General features: G+C 37.8%; 1 protein-coding gene across 2 annotated transcripts in view; it reads right to left on the reverse strand.

Annotated features, from left to right (window-relative positions):
• LOC136875856 (uncharacterized) overlaps window positions 1–26385 on the reverse strand; it is a 289779-nt gene that overhangs the window by 247761 nt on the left and 15633 nt on the right. For both annotated transcript variants that reach the window (XM_068228203.1, XM_068228204.1), the window contains exons 2-4: window positions 18311–18489; window positions 17711–18221; window positions 11125–11375 (exon numbers count right to left, since the gene is read on the reverse strand). In XM_068228203.1, coding sequence (XP_068084304.1) covers window positions 11125–11375; window positions 17711–18204 — 745 coding nt within the window. In that variant the 5' untranslated portion in view covers window positions 18205–18221; window positions 18311–18489. The remainder of the gene's footprint in view (window positions 1–11124; window positions 11376–17710; window positions 18222–18310; window positions 18490–26385) is intronic.

The following is a 26385-nucleotide window of genomic DNA, read 5'->3' on the forward strand; positions in this document are numbered from 1 at the left end:
TTCTATAGAATAGTGGCATTCATGTTTATTTTAATGGCATTCTTGTTTAGTTTTAATTTTATTAGTATTTATTTTGTACAGTCACTATTAAGCAGGTTCTTCAACAGCTGAAGATGAGCTATTTACAGGTTGAAACTGGTAGTCTTTTTATGTAAATAATATTGACACTATGTAAAATAAAGTATTGCTTAGGTGGAGAACTCATCCTTCATACTTGTGTGCTTGAACTATCAATATGGACTATGAAGCTAATAGAAAATAGTGAATTCAGCCAAATCGATCTCTCACCAATTCCATTCAGTATCTCTTCATTCATGATTCTATCTACCCATCTAACCTTCAGCTTCCTCCTGTAACACCACATTTCAAAAGCTTATATTCTCTTTCTTTCTGACCTAGTTATCATCCATGTCTCACTTTCACACAATGCCACACTCCAGACAAAAGTCTTTGAAAACATCCTTCTAATTCCTATATCAATGTTCGAGGTGAACACATTTTTTTTTTTTTTCTTAAGAAAGGCCTTCCTTGCGCTAGCCTGCATTTTATGTCCTCCTTACTTCTATTATCATTACTTATTTTCCTACCCAAGTAACAATATACATCTACTTCCTTTAAGACTTCATTCCTAATCTAATATTTCCTGCATCACCTGACCTTGTTTGACCGCACACCATTACTTTTGTTTTGGACTTTTTTTTCATCTTGTATTCCTTCTCCAAGACTGTCCATACCATTGAGCAATTTCTCCAGATCTTTTGCTGAGTCAGATAAAATAATATCATCAGAAAATCTCAGGGTTTTGATTTCCTCTCCTTGGACTTTGATTTCCTTTGTTGCCTGTTCTATGTAAACATTGAAAAGGAGAGGGGACAAACTGCTGCCTTGCATAACTCCTTTCTGGATTACTGCCTCTTTTTCAAAGCCCTCGATTCTTATCACTGCAGACTGATTTTTGTATAGATTGCAGATAATTCTCCTTTCTCGGTATCTGATCCCGATCACCTTCAGAATCTCAAACAGCTTGGTCCAGTCAACATTATCAAATGTCTACGATCTACAAAATTCATGTACGTGGGCTTGTCTTTCTTAATTCAGTTCTCTAAGATCAGATGTAAAGTCAGGATTGCTTCATGTGTTCCCACATTTATTCTGAAACCAAATTGATCTTCCTCCAACTCAGTTTCAACTTGTCTTTCCATTCTTCTATAATAATAATACGTGTTAAAAATTGCAGGCTTGAGATACTAAACTAATGGTACAGTAGTTTTTACACTTGTCAGCACTGGCTTTCTCGAGAATAGGTATATACCTATTCCATGTCATCAGCATCAACAGCCTTTTCTTGTTCCAGAACCCTATCATCTATTTCTTTGCCTTGATACAACCATTAGACATGTTCCTGCCATTTTTCTGACTCATCTTCTTTCCCTAAAAGTGGTTTTCCATCTGAGCTTTTAATATTCATACACCTAGTTTTCCTTTCTCCAGAGGTTTCCTTGATTTTCCTGTATGCAGCATCTACCTTTCCTAAGACCATACAACCTTACACATCCTTGCAATTCTCTTTCAGCCATTCATCCTTAGTTGTCCTACACTTTCTATCTACTTCATTCTTTATTCACCTGTATTCTTTTCTGCCCTCCTCATTTTTTGCATTCTTGTACTTTCGTCGTTCATCAATCAGGTCTAGTATCCATCATTTCTTAGTTGTTCCTCCCTTCCTAACTTCTCTTCAGCAGCCTTACTGATCTCATTCTTCATGACTGTCCATTCTTCTTCTGCTGTGTTTCCTTCAGCCTTTTCATTTACTCCTTGTGTTACATGCTCCTCAAAACAATTCCTCACACTCTTTTCTTTCAACTTGTCTACATCCCATCACCTTGCATTCCCTACTTTCTTCAACATCTTCAATTTCAGATGGTATTTCATGACCAACAGGCTGTGGTCAGAGTCCATATCTGCTCCTGGGAAAGTCTTGCAATCCAACACCAGGTTTCTGAATATCTGCCTAGTCATAATGATGTCTATTTGATAACCTCCAGTATCTCCAGGTCTCGTCTATGAATACAGCTGTTGTTTGTGGTGTTTGAACCAAGTGTTAGCAATTATGGATACTGACATCAGTGCAGAATTCAACCAGCTGGCTTCCTCTTTCATTCCTTTGTCCCAATCTGAATTCTCCTAGTAAGTTATCTTTTCTTCCTTGGCTCTACCACTGCATTCCAGTCTCCCATCACAATTAGATTCCCGTCACCTTTTACATATTGTATTAAATCTTCTATCTCTTTGTATATTCTTTCGATTTCTTCATCATACGCTGAACTAGTAGGCATATAGACCTGCACTATTGTGGTGGGCATTGGCTTGGTGTCTAACTTGACAATAATAATCCTTTCACTATGCTGGTCGTAGTAGCTTACCCGGTGCCCTATTTTCTTATTCATTACTAAATCAACTCCAGCATTTCCCCTGTTTGATTTTGTCCTGCTCTTCCTGCTAATGTATTTCACTTATACAAACTACATCTGACTTTAGTCTATCCATCTCCATTTTCAGATTCTCTAACGTACCACAACGATTCAAACTTCTAACATTCCACGCTCCGACTCACAGAATGTCAGTATCCATCTTCCTGATGATTGCCCCCTCTCGAGTAGTCCCTACCCAGAGATCCGAATGGGGGACCATTTTATGTCCGGAATATTTTACCCAGGAGGAAGCCATCATCAATACATCATTCATACGGAGAGAGCTGCATGACCTCACAGTTAGTTACAGCTGTAGTTTCCCATTGCTTTCAGCCATGTAGCAGTATCAACATAGCTAACTGAATATCCTAATGGTTAGTTATGGCTGTAGTTTTCCGTTGCTTTCAGCCGTGTAGCAGTATCAACATAGGTAAGCCATGTCAAGTAATATTACAAGACCATATCAATCAATCATCTAGACTGCCACCCATGCAACTTCCGAAAGGCTGCTGCCCACCTTTCGATGAACCATTCGTTAATCTGGTCTCTCAATAGATACCCATCCGATATGGATGTACCTACGGCTCAGCTACCTGCTTCAATGGGACACACAAGCCTCCCGACCGCAGCAAGGTCACATGGTTCAGAGGGGAGGGCTTTATATATATGTATAAAATAAGAGAGTTTTGTCTGTACATTGCTCAGAATTTAAAAAGAATGGTGTTTCTGTATTGGTTGTATCCACAGTAACAATGAAATGCACTTTTTAATTTTCCGTCAAGTCTGTCTGTATATATGTATGGGCATCATGAGAAAATGGATACATACATACATTCATACATACATCATTACAGACCGTTATGCTTTTCAGCGTTCAGTCTGCAAGCCTCTGTGAATTTACTAAACATCACCATTGCTGTGGCCTCATTTAGTTCTATACCTCTTATCTTTAAATCGTTAGAAACTGAGTCTAGCCATCATTGCCTTGGTCTCCCTCTACTTTTCTTACCAGCCATAAGAGTCCATTATTCTCCTAGGTAACCTATCCTCCTCTATTCGCCTCACATGACCCCACCACCAGAGCCGGTTTATGCCTACAGCATCGTCCATCGAGTTAATTCCTAACTTAGCCTTTATCTCCTCATTCCAAGTACCCTCCTACCACTGTTCCCACCTGTTTGTACCAGCAATCATTCTTGCTACTTTCATGTCTGTTACTTCTAACTTATGAATAAGATATCATGAGTCCTCCCAGCTTTCGCTCCCATAATTCAAAGTTGCTCTGAAAACAGACCGATGTAAAGATAGTTTTGTCCGGGAGCTGACTTCATTCTTACAGAATACTGTTGATTGCAACAGTGACCTCATTGTGTTAGCTTTACTGCACCTTGTTTCAATCTCACTTCCTATACTACCATCCTGGGAGAACACACATCCTAAATACTTGAAATTATCTACCTTTTCCAGCTTTGTATCACCAATCTGGCATTCAATTCTCTTGGATTTCTTACCTACTGACATCAATTTAGTATTTGAAAGGCTAATTCTCAAACCACACTTATTGCACCTATTTTCAAATTCCAAGATATTAGACTACAGGTCTCCGCACAATCTGCTATTAAGACCAAGTCGTCAGCATAAGCCAGACTGCTTACTACATTTCCACCTAACTGAATCCCTTCCTGCCACTTTATACCTGTCAGCAGTTCATCCATGTAAACTACGAACAACAAAGGTGAAAGTTCACAGCCTTATCTAACCCCTGTAAGTACCCTGAAAAAAGAACTCACGCTACCATCGATTCTTACTGCAGCCCAATTGTCAACATAAATGCCTTTGACTGATTTTAATAATCTACCCTTAATCCCATAGTCGCCCAGTATGGTGAACATCTTTTCCCTCAGTACCCTGTAATATGCTTTCTGTAGATCTACGAAACATAAACACAACTGTCTATTCCTCTCGTAGCATGTTTCAGTTACTTGGCGGATACTGAAAACCTGACAACCCCTCTGTGGTCTGAAAGCACACTGGTTTTCATGCAGCTTCCTCTCAACCAGTGATCGCACCCTACCTTCCAAGATGCCAGTGAATACAATGAGATACCTTCCTGTTCCCTTGCTTATAGCTAGGTGCAATTACTGCTTTTGGCCAATCTGAAGGTATCTTATCAATATTCCATGCTAATCTTACTACTCTATGAAGCCATTTCATCCCTGCTTCCCACTATACTTCACCATTTCAGGTCTAATTTCATTTACTCCTGCTGCTTTATGACAATTGAGTTTATTTACCACATTTTCCACTTCCTCAAGCATAATTTTACCAACATTATTTTCCTCCTCCCCATGAGCTCAGTTGTTCCCAACACCACCAGGAAGATTTCCTTTTACATTGAGAAGATTTTCAAAATATTCCCTCCACCTCTCCAGTGATTCCCTGGGATCTATTATGAGTTCCCCTGAATTACCCAAAACACTGCTCCCTTCCTATGATTCTTTATTACTGTCCAGAACGGTTTCCCTGCAGCATGACCCAGCCTTTCCAGGTTATTACCAAAATCTTCCCAAGATTTCCTTTTGGATTCAACAACTATTTGGTTCACTCAGTTACTTCCATCGATGTCCAATTCCCTGTCTGCATCAGCCCTTGTTTGGAGCCATTTCTGATAAGCCTTCTTATCACACTTACAAGCTGCTCTCACTTCATCATTCCACCAACATGTTAACTTTTTCCCATTTTTACACACAGTTGTTACTATGCATTCCCATGCTGTTTCTACTACAGCATTCCTATAAGCCACCCATTCCCTTTCTATATGCTGAGCATGCTTACTGTCCACTGTTCAGAACTTCTCACTCACTGATCATATCCATGTACTTCTGTCTAATTACCTCATCCTAGAAATTTTCTATCCTTAATCATTTGCAGACTGATTTCACTTTCTCTATCCTAGGCCTAGAGATACTTAGTTCACTAAAGATCATATAGTAGTCTGTATAATTGAAGAAAACCCGGAAAACCTGTACATTCTTAATAGATTTCCTGAATTCGAAGTTGGTTAAGATATATCTATTATGGATCTGGTATACATACCCTCTCATATGTAGCGGTGAATAATCTTATGCTTGAAGAATGTATTCGTAACTGCTAAACCCTTACTAGCACAAAAGTCCAGCAAATGCTTCCCATTCCTATTAGCTTCCATATCTTCCCCAATTTACCAATCACCCTTTTGTATCCTTCAGTTCCATTTCCAACTCTCGCATTGAAATCGCCCCTTAGCACTACCCTATCCTTGCTGTTTACCCCGACTATGATGTCACTCAATGCTTCATAAAGCTTGTGAAATTCATCCTCTACTGCACCCTGCACCCTCACATAGTGAATGCACTGAAACAATTTTTGTCCTAATTCCTCCAACTGCCAAATCTACCCACATCATTTGCTCATTTACGTGCTTAATAGAAACTATGTTGCGTGCAATAGTATTCTTGATGAGCAGCCCTACCCCACACTCTGCCCTTACCTTTCTAACACCTGTCAAGTACACTCTATAATCTCCTATCTCTTCCTCGTTATCTCCTCTTACCCAAGTATCACTTACTCCTAGCACATCCAGATGCATCCTCTTTGTTGACTCAGCCAGTTCTACATTCTTTCTTCCATAAGCCCCATTAACATTGACAGCTCCCCATCAAACTCCATTTCGTTCGCCAAGTTGTTTCCAAAGATTCCCTCGCCTGTAAAATGGGAGTGGGACTCTGTTACTCCCATAGGTCTGAGGCTTGCTTAAAATATTCTGAGCTCTGTAAATTCTTAAAGCAGGATGCTACCCTACTTACACATAGTACAAGTAAGGATCTGTCCTCTAACGGATAAGGATCATGGTGGATTGTATAGTCCTAGCCGCCTGAGCACAAGGAGGGCCATGACTCAGAATGCCCTCTCCCATTCCGTAGCAACTGGTATCCCGACTCTCAAGACCACTTACTAGACCACTCAGCCATTGCCGATGGTTCACAATCTACGACGTGACTACAGTAACTCACATCATGAAAATGGCTAAAGAGAATTGAATGAATATCGGTATGTAAGGTCATGGAATGATGCACTACAATCTCGGCTATAAATAATTTTATTCATGGTGAATGAAATGGTCCTTTAGGGGAAGGTACCTAAAATTTACTTTTTATAATACCTATGTTATTGGCTGTATCAAAAAGTATTACATACTGTAACAAATGTTATAGAGAACACAAGTTCCAGTCAGTTTTACCATACCGACTATGATAACAGAATAGTGAATTTCAAATTTTGTAGCGTACTCCATATCAATACCAAGCATTGTTAACATGGAAATGTTGTTTAATAGTGTTAACTGGCGATGGTTTTTGTCATGATTGTCTTAAGGTGTAAAACCGCATGGTCATTGGTCCGTATCAACAAGGAAAAATACCCAGAACTGATGTGGAGAGTGAGGAAGTGGAATAGGACATGTTCAAGGGGGCATTTATAAGCTGTGCAGAGAGGGCTTGTGTCAGAATAGCTGAAAGAGTGAAAGATAAAAGAGACACCAGGGTGGAATGAGAGGGTGAAGGAGGCAATGAAAAAATAAAATAAAAAGGCTTGGTAGGTATGGAGTAGGAACAAAATGGAAGAAAGTATAGGGAAGTGTCAGAAAATGAAAAGAAGGTCCAAGAAAGTGAACAAAATACAGAAAGTGGCGATGCTATATGGATTGGTTGCCTGGTTTCCATGGTGTTGGTTTTCTGTCCATGCTAAATTGTGTATGCTAAATTAATGACACTAATTCCAGATAGACCCCCAGCCCGAATACATAATGTTAAAATATGGTGACAGCGAACTGTAGGTAATGCTGTTTGCAGCAGATATTGTGAAAGGGAGGGGCGGGGGGCAAACAGAGGGGAAATACAAGGGCAACTCGACAAGTTGAGTGACATTATTCGAAATTATGGAAAGGAAATCAGCATGGGGAAAAGTAAGACAGTGGTGTTGACTAGAGGATGGAGGGAAGGCAAGGGAATTTTAAAAATAAGGGGACAAAACCTTGAAATTGTAAAGAGCATCAAGTATTTTGGAAGCGAACTGATGCAGGAAGCAGAGCTGGGCATGAAGGTCATAAAAGTATTCGTTAGAGAAATGCATTCTGCCAGAGTGTGAGAAAGTACCAGTGAAGCATAAGGAGGTGCTGTATAAGATGTACTACTGTCCAATATGCAGTGGAGATGTGGGCATTGACAAAAAGACGGGGGAATAAAATGCAGGCCAGTGAAATTAAATTTTTAAGAAGTATGGCAAGAAAGACAAGAATGGACAGAGTAAGAAATGAAGACATCAGGAATGATTTTGGAGTGGAAAAGCTTTACAATAGCAACAGAATGGAGAGAGACAGAGGTAGACTTTGATGGTTTCAACATGTTAAGAGGATGGAAGAGTGAAGGATGCTGAAGTGGACAATGAAGTTGAAAAAAGAAAAAAAGAGAGCACACACACACACACTCTCTCTCTCTCTCTCTCTCTGGCGATTAGGAAATGATGAAGGATAGTATAATTAGAAAATACCTGTAGTTGAGAAATTGTAAAAAAAGTGTTTCTGTGTGTATTGTATTCTTCTGAGTATTATGTAATGCTATTCATTAAGTCATATTTTGAATTTTATAGGTCATATTTTTATGGTTTTTTAGGTCAGATATACATACATACAAATTTCATACATTTTTAGGTCATAGAAATCCGCCCTCTACTTATTGGCAACCTTAATATTCCGTAACTTCTTTATGTTTGGTTAGAACAGTCTTACTAAATAGCCTGAGAACTTAATGTGTTTTAAAAATTTTAATCTTCTTTGTAATTCTATCAATTTTAATATTTGAGGCGGTCCGTTCCAAAACTCGCCTTGTCCATTCTTTAAAAAAATGAGTTAGAGGTAGCATTGCCTTCTTGGTGATGTTTGTGATAGTCCTAACACAAAATTAAGCACCAAAACGCGCCTTTTCCTATAGAAATCTGTCACCAAACTTAGGCTATTGTTCCATAACTCGCCTTATCCACGGCGCTTGTCATTCCAAAACTCGCCATATACAATCAACAAATAGGAATGGATAATTTCAGCACGTGACTCACGCTACAATTTACCCGCGTTTTATGCCAGTCTTTCCCCTCTTTGACTTGTTCTTGAACTGTGTTAGTCTTTCATGCAGTTTTGTGCTGTGAATAGAGTGTATTAAGATGACCGAAAATATTGCTCTTGTTGTGGAAGGTATATAAAACTTGCTAATACAGAACAGTTTCACATTCAGGTCTGCCAAAAGACATTCTTGAATGTATTGCATGTCAGGAAAGATCGGGTTCAGAGGATTGCCAGAAATCCCTTCACGACAGGGAAACTTCCAACAGAAAAGAGGGGAGGAGCTAGGATAAAACCAGAGTACACTGAAAAGAAGCACTCCGTGAAACGTTTCATTGAAAGTTTGCAGTGTTGTGAAAGTCGCTATTGCCGCGGAAAGTCACCGGTCAGGCAGTATATACCTGGAAATTTAAGCATCGCTAGGCTTTACGAAATGTATAACAACAAGTCGCCTGAAGAACTCAGGGTGAAGCGGTGGTTCTTCCGTGAAATTTTTACGCGTTGCTACAACATAGGATTCGGAACACCAGTTACTGACGCTTGCTCAAAGTGCATAGAGTTCGAGGAGAAAATTAAACTTGAAAGTTCGAACGTAGCACTGAAGAATGATTTAATCTTGGAACTTCTAACTAAGGGCTGCAGCTTTTTTCAGAATGCTCCAAGAATAAAGGGATAGCATGGCAATATTTTCATTTGACTGCCAAAAGAATCTTGTGAATCCAAAAGTTCCAGATCAGGTTGCCTATTACAGTCGCCAATTGTACACCTATAATTTTACCATTGTGAGGGGTACCTCACATGCCAAGTTGACAAAGGAGAATGTTTTTACATACACATGGATGGAGCATGAATTCAACAAGGGGTCTAATGAAACGACATCTGCAGTTTACCATCGATTATCACAAACTGATTTCTCAAACTTCACTACTATACGAATTCGTGCGAGAACCGCAAATCTACAATGATTGCAATATGCTCATATTTCTTGACACACACAGCTCCGCCTAATATAGAAAGTGTTGAATTGGTCTTTCCTATGACAGGCCACTCATTTCTGCCCTCTGACAGGGTATTTACTCAAGTGGAGAGAGAGAGATATGGAAATGCTCTATAATCTGTAATCCAGCAGAATATGAAGACATCTTTAGCAAACATGCTGAAGTCTTCAAGTTTGGCAGAGACTCCTCGGTGAACAATTGGAAAATGGTTTCTGAAAATATAATGAAAATGCCTGCATCTTGGCACTGTGAATTTTCTTCAGTGAAACGATTTGTTATTAGCAAAGACTCGCTGGGAAATGCCACCCTTAGAGGAGAACCTCCTTACAACTCAGACATCGGTTTAGGAAAATCGGTAATGAAAAAGGGAAAACGCCTGACGAGATATGCTAATGCCACCTGAATTATTGCCGGGAGTAAACTTGAATCCCACCAAAGTAAAGGACGTAAAACGTTTGCTTGAAAAGCATTTTAGAATATATTGGGATAGGAATGTGTTGCTTTCTTTTTATAAGAATCTGTTCACCTCAATTTCTGTAGACGAAAACAATCTTGTTGTAGAAACAGAAATTCTTTATGATGGACCTCAAGAGGAGGGAACAGATTTGAGAGTTTGATTAACAACAAAGTGATGTTTTATTGTTCAAGTTACTTCTATTGTGAGTGCAATGTAGCCTATAAAGGAAGAATTCTCTCCAAATACTATGGATAGGATGTAAATATGATAAATCACACTGCTGTGTTTAATTTATTTGTGAATATCATTATACTGATAGCAAAAAGGTACATGAGTGTAGTGGTGAGTTATATTACAACATTATATTCTCAATCCTTTCATTTTTCTTATTTAAAAATAAGTTGTGTGAGGTAATATATTTTGAATTTTTTTGGGTGCTCCAAAACTCGTCTTATCCAAAATACAAATGTAATTGATTGACGTTCTAATAATTATATTTATAATTCTTCAGTAAGACGACCCTATGACATTGGACTTGAACGCGTCGTAATACATTTAAACAAGTGAGACTTATATTACAAAAATTACAGGTTTTTCGCTTTTCCTGAAAAATCACTTATGATGGATAAGACGAGTTTTGGAACGGACCGCCTCATTTACCACTTTAAGTGATTATGTATTTGTTTTATTTTAAGTTTATATGTTAATAAAACCTTTTTTAAAAATAAAATGCTGATTGGTATTATACATACAACAGTCAAATACCTATAATCCAGCAAAATAAATGACTGATCACAATTACCCCAATTTATGGGGTAACATCAATCAATGATATTTTTTTCTTTTTGCAATATTCAAATTCATTATTATAACAAATAAATGCTAAAGAATTATAAATCAGACTTATTTTATTTCTCAAGTACTACCTAAATAACGCAGAATGTATCCAAATAAACATTACAAAATGATCAGTTTTATCCCATTTGATGGTATCCAATGATTACATATAGAATAATTTAGTATTTCACCTGTGAAAATGATACTTACAATTACTGAGTATTTCAATAATTTCGTGATATTTCTTGTCCATATAGACTTCTGTAGTGAAGTTGAACCTCCTGAAAGTATGAAGTAGTTTTTGTGCATCAATATCTGCATTGTCTCTTTCATTCAAATTAAGATGTTCCAAGAAATTTTTATGGCTAAAAATGAGTGCATAGCCTCTTCTAGGATGATTCATGTCGTAATCACTGCAATAGGTGATACTTTCATCACCATATTCTTCTGTAGTTGAATCTCTGTAAAAACACAAACATTGTATTGATGCATGTATGTATATGCCGAGTGCTTAGCCCAAAGGCTGGTTGGGTCCTCAACAGCTCCAACATCAGTTAGGTGGCCTAGGCATCACTGAAGAGGTATACCAGGGAAATGAGGTTTGAGATCATTTCCTGCTGCTTTCCTCAATGAGTCAGAAGTTGCTATTTCATACAATGAATGAACCCTGTATAAGCAACATAGATTTTTATTACTAATTAAATCATTTGTCACTATTTCACCACCTGACAACAGAGCATAAGCTCTGAAACATGTTGTGGGATACGAATTAATAAATATTGCGACTGGTAACAATCTGAATTATTTTATAATGAATTAATTCACAGTCATGGATAAGGCCTACATTAAAACATGGTTATGTTTAAAACCATTTTATTAAAAATGAACTTTAACAGTTATAAAAATATATAACCATCTTACTAACAAAAAAATCCTTACACAGTTATTAATATTTGTATAGATATACAATAAATAAACCCTGTATAAGTGATGCAGATTTTTCTTACTAATAAAAGTGGTATAGGCACTGAATTATTATACTGCAAGCATGACGACTAGAATACCTATTGAGATCATTCACCGAGTTCAAGCACACTCCTGCAGAGCAGCGCTAGTGGAGCCAACCATCAACGCTACACGGTCAACTGTTTCAGTGGAAGTTATACTGATATGCAAATAACCAGATACAACACCCCAAAAATATAAATTTCAAACAGAGCACATTAAACATTCTGTGTTCTTAATCTGCCCCTGTAGGAAATTAATCCTAGCTATGACTGAGGAAAGAGACATTTACCTTGCATTAAATTATGAGTTGTGTACTTTAGTCGCCTTCTGAGAGACACTATTGACTTTTGGGCATCGGTAAGAGAACTAGACTGGCCATGAATTTGACTACAACTAGGCTGACCTTGAACCTTACCTCTCATTCTTGCCATCACTGCTTCACTCACATAGTGATTCTTGTTCCTTATTCTCCTCACACTGTCTTCATTCCTTTTCCTACTGGGTACCTTTTGCAATTTTACCTCAGTGGATAGGTATATTGGCAAATTTGGAAAAATATGATGCACCGCTCCAGGTTTTAATTTCCATCACACATGAGGAAGTTCAATGTTTTTACTGTTCACAACGAAAACAGTCCCCCATTTTAAGTTAATTAAATCTACCAAAAAATGCAGGTCAGATATTCTGCTTTTGGTCAACAATTCCCTATCTTTCTAAGATAAAATTCTAAAAGTAGATATTTAAAGTCAATATGGAACCAGAATGAATTTCATTACTTCCCTATCTTTCTGTGAAATAGCTCTCATCCACTTCTCAAACAGATTATGTTCTTTTGGCGGTATAAAAAAATAGTCTACCATCAGGCTTCTTTAGGTAACCCAATTTACAACCAGGAATGAAACAGCAGTGTTCTCCCTAGCACATTTTTAATGAGTGGACCGCCCTGCTGTTTTTAAAGACTGCACAGCTAATTTAACTTAGATATGTGCTAATTACATAATATTAATACATATTTGAGTCACTGGGTGCTCCAAATTAACATGTTAATACTGTAAAACTGTTAATTTAAATGATAAATAATTATTGTCAGCATAACTGCATCAATTACATCGGAGATCAAAAGTTTAGCTTGATCACCACATAGTGTCAGTGGATTAGTGTGGAATTGCATGCGAGTCCTCTATTCCTCTATTCTACTCCGTTATGTCTTGTTTGTGATAACACTTAAAAAGTTCAATTTTTCAATTTACCTGTCTGATATTATTGTTAATGCCCTGAGGGTAATGAATTTAATTTTTTTCATATTGAATAAAATAAAATATTGTAATGAACAATTCAACCAGTTTTATTGATTATATGACTTGCAACTTTAACAAAGTTTGGAAATATTTTATTTTAAATGTCCTATCATACAATAATGTTTTTAATGTGTCTTTTTCCAATTTAATAATGTAATTTTGGTATTCTGATATATTATTGTAGTTTATTATAGCTGATGATGTCCCTCAGGGGACAAAACATGTACTAAATGTAATAAATTATATATGTATTGAACAGGTGGACCACTTAAATATAATATTTAAGTTAAAAATATTTGCTATCTGAGAAGCAACAGTGGCAATAACAAAGGCCAAATCTTCATCTGAGTCCATTGTCCTTGTTTGAAAATGCAAGACACCACCTGAACGTATTAACACAAACTGATATGATGAACTAGCGGTGTATAAACAAAAGAAGCCAAGTTTAACATGTTTATAAGCGTGGATACACTGTTAAAAGCAACAGTATTTAACATTTAACAGTTAATATGTTGATGGTGCCACCAGTTAACCTTTCACAGTTTTAACATTTAACATGTTGTTTTTAAATATTAATCAGTGGAGACTGGCCTTTAGAGCCAAACTCTTTGAGAAGCTGTGTGGTAGCATTAATAAACTTTATATATCAAAAAGGCAGTGGCAACACAAAGTGAAAGACAACAGGCAATCGACTGATGTCTGACAATATTTTTGCAGCTTGCACATGTAATGAATGCCACAAAATACAGTAAATGGAAAAGCCTATGAAAAGGTTGAGAGCTCCTAACTGGGATAGCATGGAAAAGGTAAGCAAGTGTAATTTGTAAACATGTGCTAAACTAGAGAGTTATACCAATTACAGCTAAAGTTCAGCAGCAATAGTATTTCATGCCTGTGAGTGATATGTGAAGAAAATCATTTTCTTTCTTTACTTTTCTGAATTTGTTGAAAGAAATTATAACGAATTATACAGCAATAATAGAATGTAAAATGATGGACACCAACACAAATAAATCCAACATGACTGCTTGGAATATAGTTTGTAAGAAGTGAGCATTAAAATATATTTCTTCTAATACAGTATTGTACAGAATGTTCCAGGAGAAAACATCATTATGAAGCATGTACCATAGTATTGTAATTTCTGAATCTTTGTTATTGTAATTTTTTACTCTTCCATATCTGCTCTGTTTTATTTGAATATTTATGGGCTCAGCCAATGTGAAAGATGTCTGGCTGAATTGAAACAGCAGTGGTGATGCATAAATCTAGAAGCAAAGAGAGCTATGTCAGAACATGCCAAGCTGTATCCCAAATAGAGGGTGGGCCAAAACCTCCTAATCCCAGTAAAGGCATCCTTGAGGTTGTGGAAATGATATCTCTTGAGTTCCAAGAGGATACTAGTGTAATGAGTTCAACTGCAACAGTCTGCTTCCTGAGAGGCTACTTCATTTATTTCTCTCTCTCTTTCTTCTCAAAAGATTTAACTAATTTCAGTGAATACTATTTTAATGACCTTGCAGTTCCCGGTAGTATATCACAGCCACTGCTTTCTTTATATACTCCTGACATGCCCAGGGATAAAGAGACACTGGAGGAATCTTGCTAGATCAGAAGTAATGGTATGAAATGCAGGGCTAAAAAAAAAAACACCTCATCAACCTCCTCCATTGGAAAAGGAAACCCATTGCCTGTGGAATGTGAGGGAACAGCACAAGAACAACTTGATGCACTGAACAAGAAAACTAAAAACTATGGTATGAAAATCAGTGCAGAGAAAAGCAAGACTATGACAATATCAAGAGGGAAAAGACATTGTAAAAATTAGGGGTCAAAGCCTTGATATTATTGACAGTTTAAAATACCTAGGGAGTGAATTAATGCAGAATACAAGGCTGAACATGGAGATTAGCAAGAGGGTGAAGATAAAGTTGGAATTCAAGGGGACAAACTGGGGCAAATATTCATTTATAGGAAGGGGAGTTAGGGATTGGAATAGCTTACCAAGGGAGATGTTCAATAAATTTCCAATTTCTTTGAAATCATTTCGGAAAAGGCTAGGAAAGCAACAGATAGGGAATCTGCCACCTGGGCGACTGCCCTAAATGCAGATCAGTATTGATTGATTGATTGATTGGAAGATACAAAGGAAAGAGGCAGCTACTGAAAATAAGTGTACAGTAAAAACAAAGCAAAACCTTAACATTTCTCAGCTTTTTAGGCCTAGATTTACGAAACGAGCACTATGGTCGTTGACAAATTGTTTTTCCACTTTGTATATGGATCATTTTCATTCTCCTTCACCACACTTGCTTTCCCTCCTTCCATATACTTTAAATTTGTGTGATTTACCTTACATTAAGTACTGCAGTCCCACAAAGTAATAAATTACCCAGTTAGAATGTGTGTCTTAATCCTTCTTCCTACGATGATCCATCTTATCCATCTTATTCACCCTCCCTTGCCTTTTTTAATGTAGTACTTAAGTTGAACAAAACATTATGGTAATCATAACATACTTTTCGTTCTAGGAATGGGAAGATTACAAGGTCTCTATTAAAAAGATCACAGAGGAAAAATAAGCTATTCTCATAAAGCAGCAGGAAGAACAATATTCATTAAAAATAAAGTATTTGCAGCAGGAGATGGAAATGAGGTTGAAAGAGCATCAAGCATATATGAAGAATTTGGAGGAGAAAAGAGGGCAGAAGTAAAGATAACATGATGTAAAAATGGAGATTCTCCTTTTAAAGAAAAAATGCCTACTAAACCAGCTATAAATGTATTGTTCTAAATGTCTTATAATAAGTTAAAAGAATGACTGAATAAATCAAACATTTTCAATTTAAATCCATTGAAGTTTTGCACAATTTTCTTCAAAATCAGTCATTAATAAAAGTTGCTCAGACAAAAATGCCTGCTAAACCAGCTATAAATGTTTTTTCTTTTTTTTTTTTTTTAATATCTCATACGTTACTGGGTAACAAACAGCACAAGAACAACTTGATGCACTGAACAAGAAAACTAAAAACTATGGTATGAAAATCAGTGCAGAGAAAAGCAAGACTATGACAATATCAAGAGGGAAAAGACATTGTAAAAATTAGGGGTCAAAGCCTTGATATTATTGACAGTTTCAAATACCTAGGGAGTGAATTAATGCAGAATACAAGGCTGAACATGGAGATTAGCAAGAGGGTGGAACAGGGCATTCTACCAGAGTGTACAAAGCGTTGTCTGGAATGAGGAAGTCCAACGAAGTGTAAAGAGATAACGTAAAAAAATGTATTATGCAACCATATGCAGTTGAGACCTGGACAATGACAAGTAGGGAGGAGAGTAGAATTCAAGTCAGTGAAATGAAATATCTAAGAGGTATGATAGGAAAGACAAGGAAAGACAGACTGAGAAACGATGATGTGAGAAAGGAGGTCTGAATGGGTAACTCAAATGAAAGAACTGATAGGAGTAACCTAAGATAGTTTGGACATATAAAGAGGATGGAGGAGGAAAGAATACAAAAGCAGATGATGGAGATGTAGTTTGAGGGAAAGAGGGTGAGTGGGAGACCTAGAACAAGGTGGATCAATTCAATAAAGAGGAGTGCAAGAAGAAGAAACCTGGACTGGGACAAAATGATGGAAGAGGAATGGTGAGAGGAGAGTGGAAGGTTGTGAAGTGCCATAAATGCCTCAACCCGGCAGGAGCTGGATAAGGGGAAAGGAGGAGGATGATGATCTTATAAAATCATATTCTGTGTAGAATTCATCTGGCTGTGCACCCCGTGTGGTTAGCAGTCGAAGCAATATGGCCTCTGCACTAAAATCCCTGAGTGTAAACAAACAAAGTAATTTGGCAGGGATATTGAGTAAAGGCTCTTGTTTTGCGTTGAAAGTGAAGACGAAAGCGATTATTATGCTTCCAAATCAAGTGATGTTCTCCACGATGACAGACACGAATTGGAAGGAATTGAAGATGTTCAGACTGACTGGGCTGTGTTTGGAGGGCCACGCAACAGATTCAATTTTACCGGCAATAGTGGGATTCATGCTAACTTTGAGGATAATTCCGAACCATTGACAATATTTGAACATTTTCTTAGTGATGAAAAGTTATCTGATGTAAAAAAAAAAAAGAATGCACAACACATGGAAAATTAATGCTCAGTTAGTGGGTTAAATAACTGCTCCTTTTTACCATTCTCTTATCTATCTGTGCCCTCCACTCACTTAACCTCATACAGCACATACTTGCCACTATTGACATCTACCATTATTATTCTATCTTCCACTGATGAAAGCTTCAGCCAAAAATTTTGGACCCATGTCTTTCTTTTATGTGTACTCTATCCATGCGGTCTTACGTGGTAAATTGCTGTTCTCCAAAAGTTTCCTAGGCTTATATAATATCTCTTTGTAAAGGTAATTTTTTTATTTGGAGGACATTATCAAGAAAGTGAAATGATATAAATTACCCAAAAAAGATCTTACCCAGTTTTCTTAAACTCATTTATCGATGTTGACGAATTTGAAAGTGTTGAATCTTTGATAACTGGCTTCATCAGTTCAAAATTATTCTCCATTTCAGACATTTTATTCACTCCACTGTCGGTGGTAGAAAGGTTTGATTCTTCATCAAAGTCATGGGTTTTGGCTGCCATAGATGGCTCTTGCTCCTCAGCATTCTTTTTAGCCTGAGACAAAGGATGAACAAATGGAGGATGTTCAAAAAACTGCATTCCACTCACATATGAGGATCCATTGCAGCACTGGTGTTCAGATAGGAGGCATATTGGAGTTTTGTTACTGTGAGTATCATTTCTACCATCATCTGTGCTTGTTGTTGACAGTATAGCATTTACTTTATTCATAAATGAAGGATCCTTCATGACCTCTTCCTGAAGCTCTTGTAAGAGCTTTGTTCGATGTTCAATTGAAGAAGACATGTCTGACTGTTGATCTTCATAACATTCTCTACTCGCCATCCTTCGCAAAATGTTCTCTGCAAACAAACATATAAATAAATGTAAATAAACAGATACACAGATACATAAATAGCACTTAATCCTGTTCAGATCATAAGTAACTTACTTGAGTTTGCACCCTTATGTTTCAAGATTTCATTTCTACTCTGGAAAACCTGCTGTTATCAATGTACTTCCAGGGTGCTTATTTGCAGAATAGCCCTTTACTGCATTTATACGGGAAGGATTCTTCTTAATTCATTCTTACACATCTTGTAAGGCCTTCCTCTAATGTAGGGTTGCATTCTGTAAACATGAGACATGCAATCTTACAAAAAGATATTATTTGCAAATAATAATATGCGAGGGGCGTACTATATTGTTTTACACTTTATTTTTTGTATGTCCAGATATGGTTCACATTTCACTTTTGAAGGTGGTGACATGTAACTAGTGTCTTGTTCCACCGTTTGGTAGCAGCACATGCACAGGGGCCAGCGAATGGACTCATCATAGCCATTTCATAACAACACTGTTAGCGTAGGAGCAGACAACACGGAAAGCAACCGTTAAGGAGAGCGCTATATGCTATGGAAAGGAGGCGTGACCACTGCAGAAATTCATCGGCACTTGGTGGCAGTCTGTGGAGAATATGAACCGTCACAGAAAACAATTTTCAACTGGGTGGAAGGCTGGAAAACAGGGCGCATTTTGGTTGACAAGGGAACCAGTTCTGGAAAGAATGTGACAGTGTCAACACCAGCCAACATTGCCCAGGTTGAACAGGCCATCCAAGGAAACAACTGCATCATATTTATGGGAATGGAGGCAGCCACAGGAATTAGCCAAACAACCTGCAGAGAATCGTGCATGGCCACTTACAGTTGGGGAAGGTGTCATCCACGTGGGTGCCTAGACTCTTGTCTGCAGACGAAAAGCAGAGGCGTGTGGACATGTGCAGAGAACTTTTGCAACGCCATGATCAAGATCCAGCCAACTTCATGGCTAGGCTTGTGACTGGTGATGAGACATGGCTCCATTACCATGAGCCACAAATGACACAACAATCGATGCAATGGAAGCCAAAGAGGTCGCACCAAGTGATTATCACCTGTTCGGGAACATGAAGAAACCTCTGCGTGATCGCCGTTTTGTGGATTTTGCACAACTGGACTCAGCTGTCAAGGCATGGGTATGCAGCACTCCGAAAAATGGTTTCAGGATAGTCTGCAGAGACTGACACATCGATGGCAAAAGTGTATACAGTTACAAGAAGATTTTGTTGAGAAGGTGGGTGTAACAACTGACGTGTAATGTACTTCATTTGGGTAGAAAAAAATAAAGTGTAAAACAATATAGTACATACTTCGAAGTTTGCATCTATTGCCACCAATATAAGATCACAGAGAAAAAAAAAATATCAGGTTAGGTAGAATTTCCTAGAATTCTAAAATACATTGAAAATCCCCAGCCTGTTTCCAGTCATTTGACCGAATCAGAAATGGAATTTATGAAGCCCCCATCCAGCAGCGAGGACAGGAATTGTGTCGGCTGACAAAGTCTGTCACAATCCTCTGGGGCAATGATTAATGACTGACAGATAAAGTGTGTTGCTGGAATGAAAGATGACAGGGAAAACCAGAGTGCCCGGAGAAAAACATTTTCTGCCTCCACTTCGTCCAGCACAAACTCGCATGGAGTGACCAGGATTTGAACCACGAAACCTTGCGTGAGAGGCTGGTGTACTGCCGCTCGAGCCACGGAGATTATTTAAAATGCAATATGGTGTCAAAAAAACTATATAATCCAACATGTTGTCTAGTTTGGTTTAATGGTTAATTATATGATGTAGTATGAAATTATTTTCTTGGTCACAACAAAGGCCACATCCTGTCTTTCTAGGAAAATGTCCAGTACTTATCAGGATTTTCCCTAGCAGAATACTTAATTTTTGAATGCTTGACCTTCAGTATGTCTTATCATTTAGCTTTATTTAGCCTGGTCTGGATCAAACTGTGGACAATTAGAGCATTATGCAAAGGAACTTATTGACACCATTTATTTTTTTATATATGAAGCAGAATATTAGTACTCCCCAAAATGCAACAGAACTTTATTTAGACCTGTATAATACCAAAAATGAAACAGATCAGCCAGTCTTAACAAATATGATTTACATTAAAATACTATAATGTGAAAGTTTCTCAAAGACAGGCTTTTGCCTTTGGACTACACAACATTTTCAGAGCCCGTAAATCCTCAAACTTCACCCTTGCAATCTTTAATGGCCCTATTTATTTAATCATGTCAGAAGCTACATCAGTCTTAAAAGTACAATATTAGCATAATAAATACAATATAAGAGGTAAATATTTAGTTGGTACTATACACAGTCACATCATAACCGTCAACGATAGGTTATAAAAACTCTATATAGAGAACCTGCATTAGATCAGTATTTTGCCACATCATATGCTTCAGGTATTGCCTACATCAAAACTTTCAAATATACTTCGATGGACATAACTGCAAGCAAGGTGGTGATCCATGGTTTGTTCTTCCCTGCACTTGCACATGGTGGTGTCAGAAGTATATCCCAAGTTTTTCAAATCTCAACCTGTTCAGCATTTTTCATGAAAACCATCCATTGTCATGTCATAAAGGTAAAGATTCACAAGGAATAAGCTAGTCTTCAAAAACTTTAACTCTCCTTTTCCACGATGCTACTCTGATTTTTCAGGGCAGTACCGTAAGACTTTTCGTAGAACAAAGGAAACGTTTCCTTGACTCGAACCTTAGATTGATGGTTTCTATACATACAGAGGATGATTTTCTGAGTTGTCTGCCTTTGCTATTTCAATTCTGGCTGCCACTTATTGGCTGATATCTGGTAGAGAAACTTCGGCTAAGCAGTAAACTTTCTCTACAGGCATAGTTCTTAGGTAACCAGTGATAAGTCGGCAGGTATCATTCAGAGCGATGCCTACTTGCTTTGAATGACTAGATGTATTCCAGACAGGGCATGCATATTCTACAGTAGAGTTGTAGAGGGCCAAGGCAGTTGTTCTAAGCATGTTAGATTGTGTCCCCCATTTGTACTAAAGAATGTATGCAACATATTTTTCCTAGCTGCAGGTAGCAGGTAGGGACCCTCTTTGGAAGAAGCCCTGCCCCACGGAGTGGTGGCCCTGCCTATGTGAGTCCCAGAGCACACTGAGTCAGTGTGTAACATCTGGTAAGGGTCACAGCTCAGGGTTACGAGTGAAGACCTCAGCAGCATCTACAGCAGAGAAGTTGGACTTCGCTATGGTGGAGATAGCCGAAAGGGCAGCCCTGTACTTGGGAATTAATATGAATACAACCTGCTGCCTTGCAGTTGGATACGGGACTATCAAAGGCTAAGGGAGAACACCTGAACAGAAACATCCTGCAGGCCTGCAAAGAGAGACATTGGAATTGCTTTCAAACTAAAAAGAGCCTAGGATACCATAATAAAATCCTGAATGAGACTTCATCTTTGCATGGCTCGGTGAAGCGTTATTTAATTATGTTATGTCATATACTTTGGGCGAATAATTGCATTCTGCTATGGACCCTGTATTCGCAACCTAGTGTCTGTACGGAGCTGTGATATTACCACGATTATGAGATTGGAATTCTACTATATTTGAAGTATTGGATGAATAAAACCTTGTATCTGGTGGACTCTGATAATTTAGTGCAGGAGCACTTTGAACTGTTAACCTGCTGGTCATCTACTCTGTTTATATGGGGCGCAGTGGACCTTTCTTCACGTAGTTATAATGTGTGTTATTACCTCTAAATGGTATTATCGTACGGTGGATGGCTACACGAACTTCTACGCCACCTATGAGACTATATTGCTACTACAGTATGTGTTTTGACAGCGCCCACCAGGGCGAGTATCAGGTCTATTCCGTGTCGCTCCTAGAGGGGAACTTGGAAGTGAGTCAGTTTGCGCTTGAAGGTTTGGAAAGCAGACACTGTCTCGAACATGGCTTACGTTCCCACTGCAAATACAATGCATTCGCAGACTGGTATAGGGTGATGCCCTTAAAATCTTCCCACCTGGGGAATTATGTTTTGAACATGTAGTTTGTACTATAGTTCTTTTAGTGTAAATATGTAGATATGTAGTTTGGTTTTATTTTGGTACTTGTGAAGTGATAGTGTTGGGTCAAATACGAGGTGAGTTATCTAGGCATATGGTTTCCTGAAAATATGTTTAATTAATTATTTCTGTTAAAATTATTTTCCGCTGGTGGATTTATATTCTATTTGGTGTTTATATATGGGCGTAATGGATATCTCAGTATGGTGATACGGAGTTCTGGCTTCGAGTGTGTGTGTCGTATGTAATGGATGGCCATTATTGCTCTTAGATAATCCTTTAAATTCTCCGTTGCCTTGTTTTTAAATTTGTCATTCTCTTCGTCTGGCCTTATTTTTCAGTGTATTTGCGGGTGATTTTCTATGCTATGTCCTTATACGTGTGCCGTTATCCCTTGAAATTTAGTAAATTATTTGTCTCTTCTATCGTTGACGTATTGTGGGCTCATATTCATGTTCATTTTTGTGGTTACTCTCTTGGGTGTGATTCGTGCTTCTGGTCGTGTGTTTTGGCTTTCGTGTGCCCATAATTGACCTAACACTACACTTACACTTGTCTCTAATTTTTTTTTTAAATTTACATTATTATTATTATTATTAATTTGTTTTGTTAATTTAAAAAAATTCTCTCTCTCTCTCTCTCTCTCTGGGAATATTTATTTAGATTTAGTTTATTTTCATCCCTATTGCGGGCTTTTAATGAGATCCTTGTTCTAATTTTGTAAACCCGCATTTATGTTAACGTTTGTCAACAATGCCATTGTAACGTGTTCATTTAATCGAGGGCTTAGACATCCCTAGTGCGAAAGATATGAGCCTGTCCTTATCTTATTGATCCTGATTGTTGTTTTATCTCTTCGTGCCTGACGGTAACGTAACTTTATTATTAGGGATATTGTGAATTGTCGCTGGCGCGATAGCAGCATCTTGTGGATTGCCCCGTGAATGCTATTAAGACTTGTTTCCTTCTAAATCTGTGTGTTTGTTTTTGGTCTCGGTGATGTTATGTGAACTGGATCTATCCTGTAAATTATGTTTTGGTGTCTTATTTATCGTCTGTCCATAACATGACCTTGTGGTCTTAAAATTTGGTTTTATCCAGGTTGTATTTTTATTTTCTGGGTGTGTCTGCTGTGGGGACATTATGGTTGGTATTTGCTGTGTTCTGTGTTAATGGTGATATGTTGGGTTTCTTCATTAAAATGTGATTTGGTGGGATTTTAGCTTCCACTGGGGTGCTGTCAAAGGCCCTCGATTTGCCATCCAACCCATTTTTCCTGTGTTAATCTTAAATTTGATTTAATGTAGATATTTTCAAAAATGTGTAATGTAAGGGGCTGGTGCACCAGGGTAGCTTGGAGAATGTAATGAATTTATTTACTTCAGAATTAACCTTATTTACATGTAGATTATTTATTTAATGAACATTTATTAGACTTCCTACTATTTTATTATTATTTCTCAGATTTTTTCTTTCTTTTTATAATGTAATGTAAATTATTATTTATTAATTTTTTTTTTTTTTTTTTGAAAATATTGGTGTCATTTTGATGTTGTATTGCCTCGTAGTTCCAGCACTCTTCCTTGCTACATTTTAGTTTGGTGTATTATTTTCTGATTTGATTTAATTTGCTCCTTGTTTAAATTTTATCTTGTGTGCACACGTCCCTATGATGCACATCATTAATTATCATTGTTAGGGAGTGTTGCATCGGCTAGGAATGACAATCAGCAGCTTGGTGTTAAACAGAGCCTTGTCATGCCATGCGATATCTTGACTGAAAAGCTTCAATGGTTTCATGTTGACTGGTCTGTGAGTGTATCTGTTCTTTCTTGTAAACAATACGGCTTGGCACTTGTAAACATTGACCTTGATGCGCTATTTTGTTAGCCACGGCTCGAGAGTCAACTGTTCTAAAAATTCTACAATAACCTAGTTACATATTTCAATTATATTGAATTGTATTATATGTATATATATTTATATGTACATTTTCGCAACCGAAGCAAATACTGGATCATTAAGCTATTCATCAAGTTCAGTCAGCATTTGAAAGCACAGTGCATGACGTTGAATATGTCATGCTGATCTTTGGGAGCTGGCAATTTACTTCAATTGAGGTACTCGTCTTCGGCTTCTGCACGATTTTGGATCTTCACATTTGTTGGATTGTGTTGTGACTTTGCGCCTGATAGTGTATGCAAGCTGGCTCATTTAACTGTTCTCCACTTCTCGTAAACATTATGAGACTATGCCGAACTTTGCGTGTGCTATGCTGCTGTTCAGAAGATTGCACTTTGCTTCTTTTAAGTGACTTACCTTCTACTTCTTCTGAATTTTACAGTGCCTATCCCCGTTGTCTTATTTTGCCTCTTCAACTGTTTTTGTGGGGACTTGATCTTTAATTTCTTTCTTGCCTATGCATTGTTTTTTGCGTTTTATTTGGCTGAGATGACCCGGATTGGGGTCGAAACCGGTACCGCTTCTGCTTATAATTAAATAGGAATGTAACACTACATTTCGTATTTGTTTTTATTGAATAGGTTGAACTACCTTATTTATTATTTCAATTTCATTGTGATACATTTCAATATGGAACATTATGAAATTTTTATCTTTAAATGTAGAACGATTGCCGTCCTGAATTCCCAGCTGTAAAACACTCACGATGCTGTAGTGAGTGAGAAACATGATTCATGAAGGTGATGGATGATACACTTGCCAAATAAATACAATTGAAAATGAGGTTGCGTAAATTACACAAGCACACAATAATTTATCCTAGGGGAAGAGTATAGGCCGTACCAAGGTTATATTGATCAAAAATAGGAAGAAATAAAAATAAATTGAAGTGTAGGCAGGTATGCATATATATAAGCTCAGGTAGGAGCACAGATTACAATTATGGCACTACAAACGTGAGACAGACTGAGAAAGTGACTGCATGGTTTGGGTCGCATAGCTGTCAGCTTGCATTCAGGAAATAGTGGGTTTGAACCCTATTGTCGGCAGCCTAAAGATGGTTTTCCGTGATTTCCCCATTTTCACACCAGGTAAATGCTGGGGCCGTACCTTAATTAAGGCCATGGTCTCTTCCTCCTTACTCCTAGCCCTTCCCTAACCCATCATTGCCATATGAACTATCTGTGTTGGAACAACATAAAGAAAATTGTAAAATTGTTCATCACAGTTCATCATAGTTGTACGAGGATGTACATCATACTGCATTACCTTCAGCAAGTGAAACAGGTCTACCCAGTGTTGACTACTACAGGAGCTGCCACCCACGCTGTTCGATCTTTTCTCATCGTAACACACTTGCACCGTCAGGCCATGTGCTCATTGAAAATGTGAACATAAACGCGAAAGCTTTGCTGCATTGTGCATCATTCTGGTCAACATACGCACATGTCGCAGTGGAACGGAGTTCCCTCTCTTCTTCCCTTTACTGTGCTGCAAGCCAGACAGTTCCAAGTGTCTCAGAAAGAACATAGCAATTGATGGCAAGGTTCATAAATGTGGGATACGCTGGTGACAGAAATGTCTCAGAGGCATGTGTTTGAGAGAGTTCATTACAAAATATGAGAAAGCAGTCAGGAACGGGGGAGATCAGTTATCATAATTTGTAATATTTGAAGCCATCTCTTATCATTTTTGACTCAGTTAATTTTTCAGGTAGTTTATAAATTTATTTACTCAAAGTTAGTTTCAGCAGACTAAAGAGCCTAACAGTTATATGAGGGGCATTCAACATATAATGCAACATATTTTATTTCTCGGCCAATTTCCATTTTAAAAAATTGAAATTTTTGAGACATCTTTGAATATTCCCACTTCATCTCATAGAATTTCACTAATTTCTGATAGGTGGAAGCGCTATAACAATGCTTCAAAATGGCATCTGTAATGGAGGTGTGTAGCAAACAGAGAGCAGTTATTGAGTTTCTTGTGGCAGAAAACAAGCACATCACAGATATTCACAGGTGCTTGCAGGATGCCTACGGAGACTTGGCAGTGGACAAAAGCAAGGTGAGCCTTTCCACGACAATGCAAGACCTCACACAAATCTG

Source organism: Anabrus simplex, chromosome 6 (assembly GCF_040414725.1).
Source record: "Anabrus simplex isolate iqAnaSimp1 chromosome 6, ASM4041472v1, whole genome shotgun sequence".
NCBI lineage: Eukaryota > Metazoa > Arthropoda > Insecta > Orthoptera > Tettigoniidae > Anabrus > Anabrus simplex.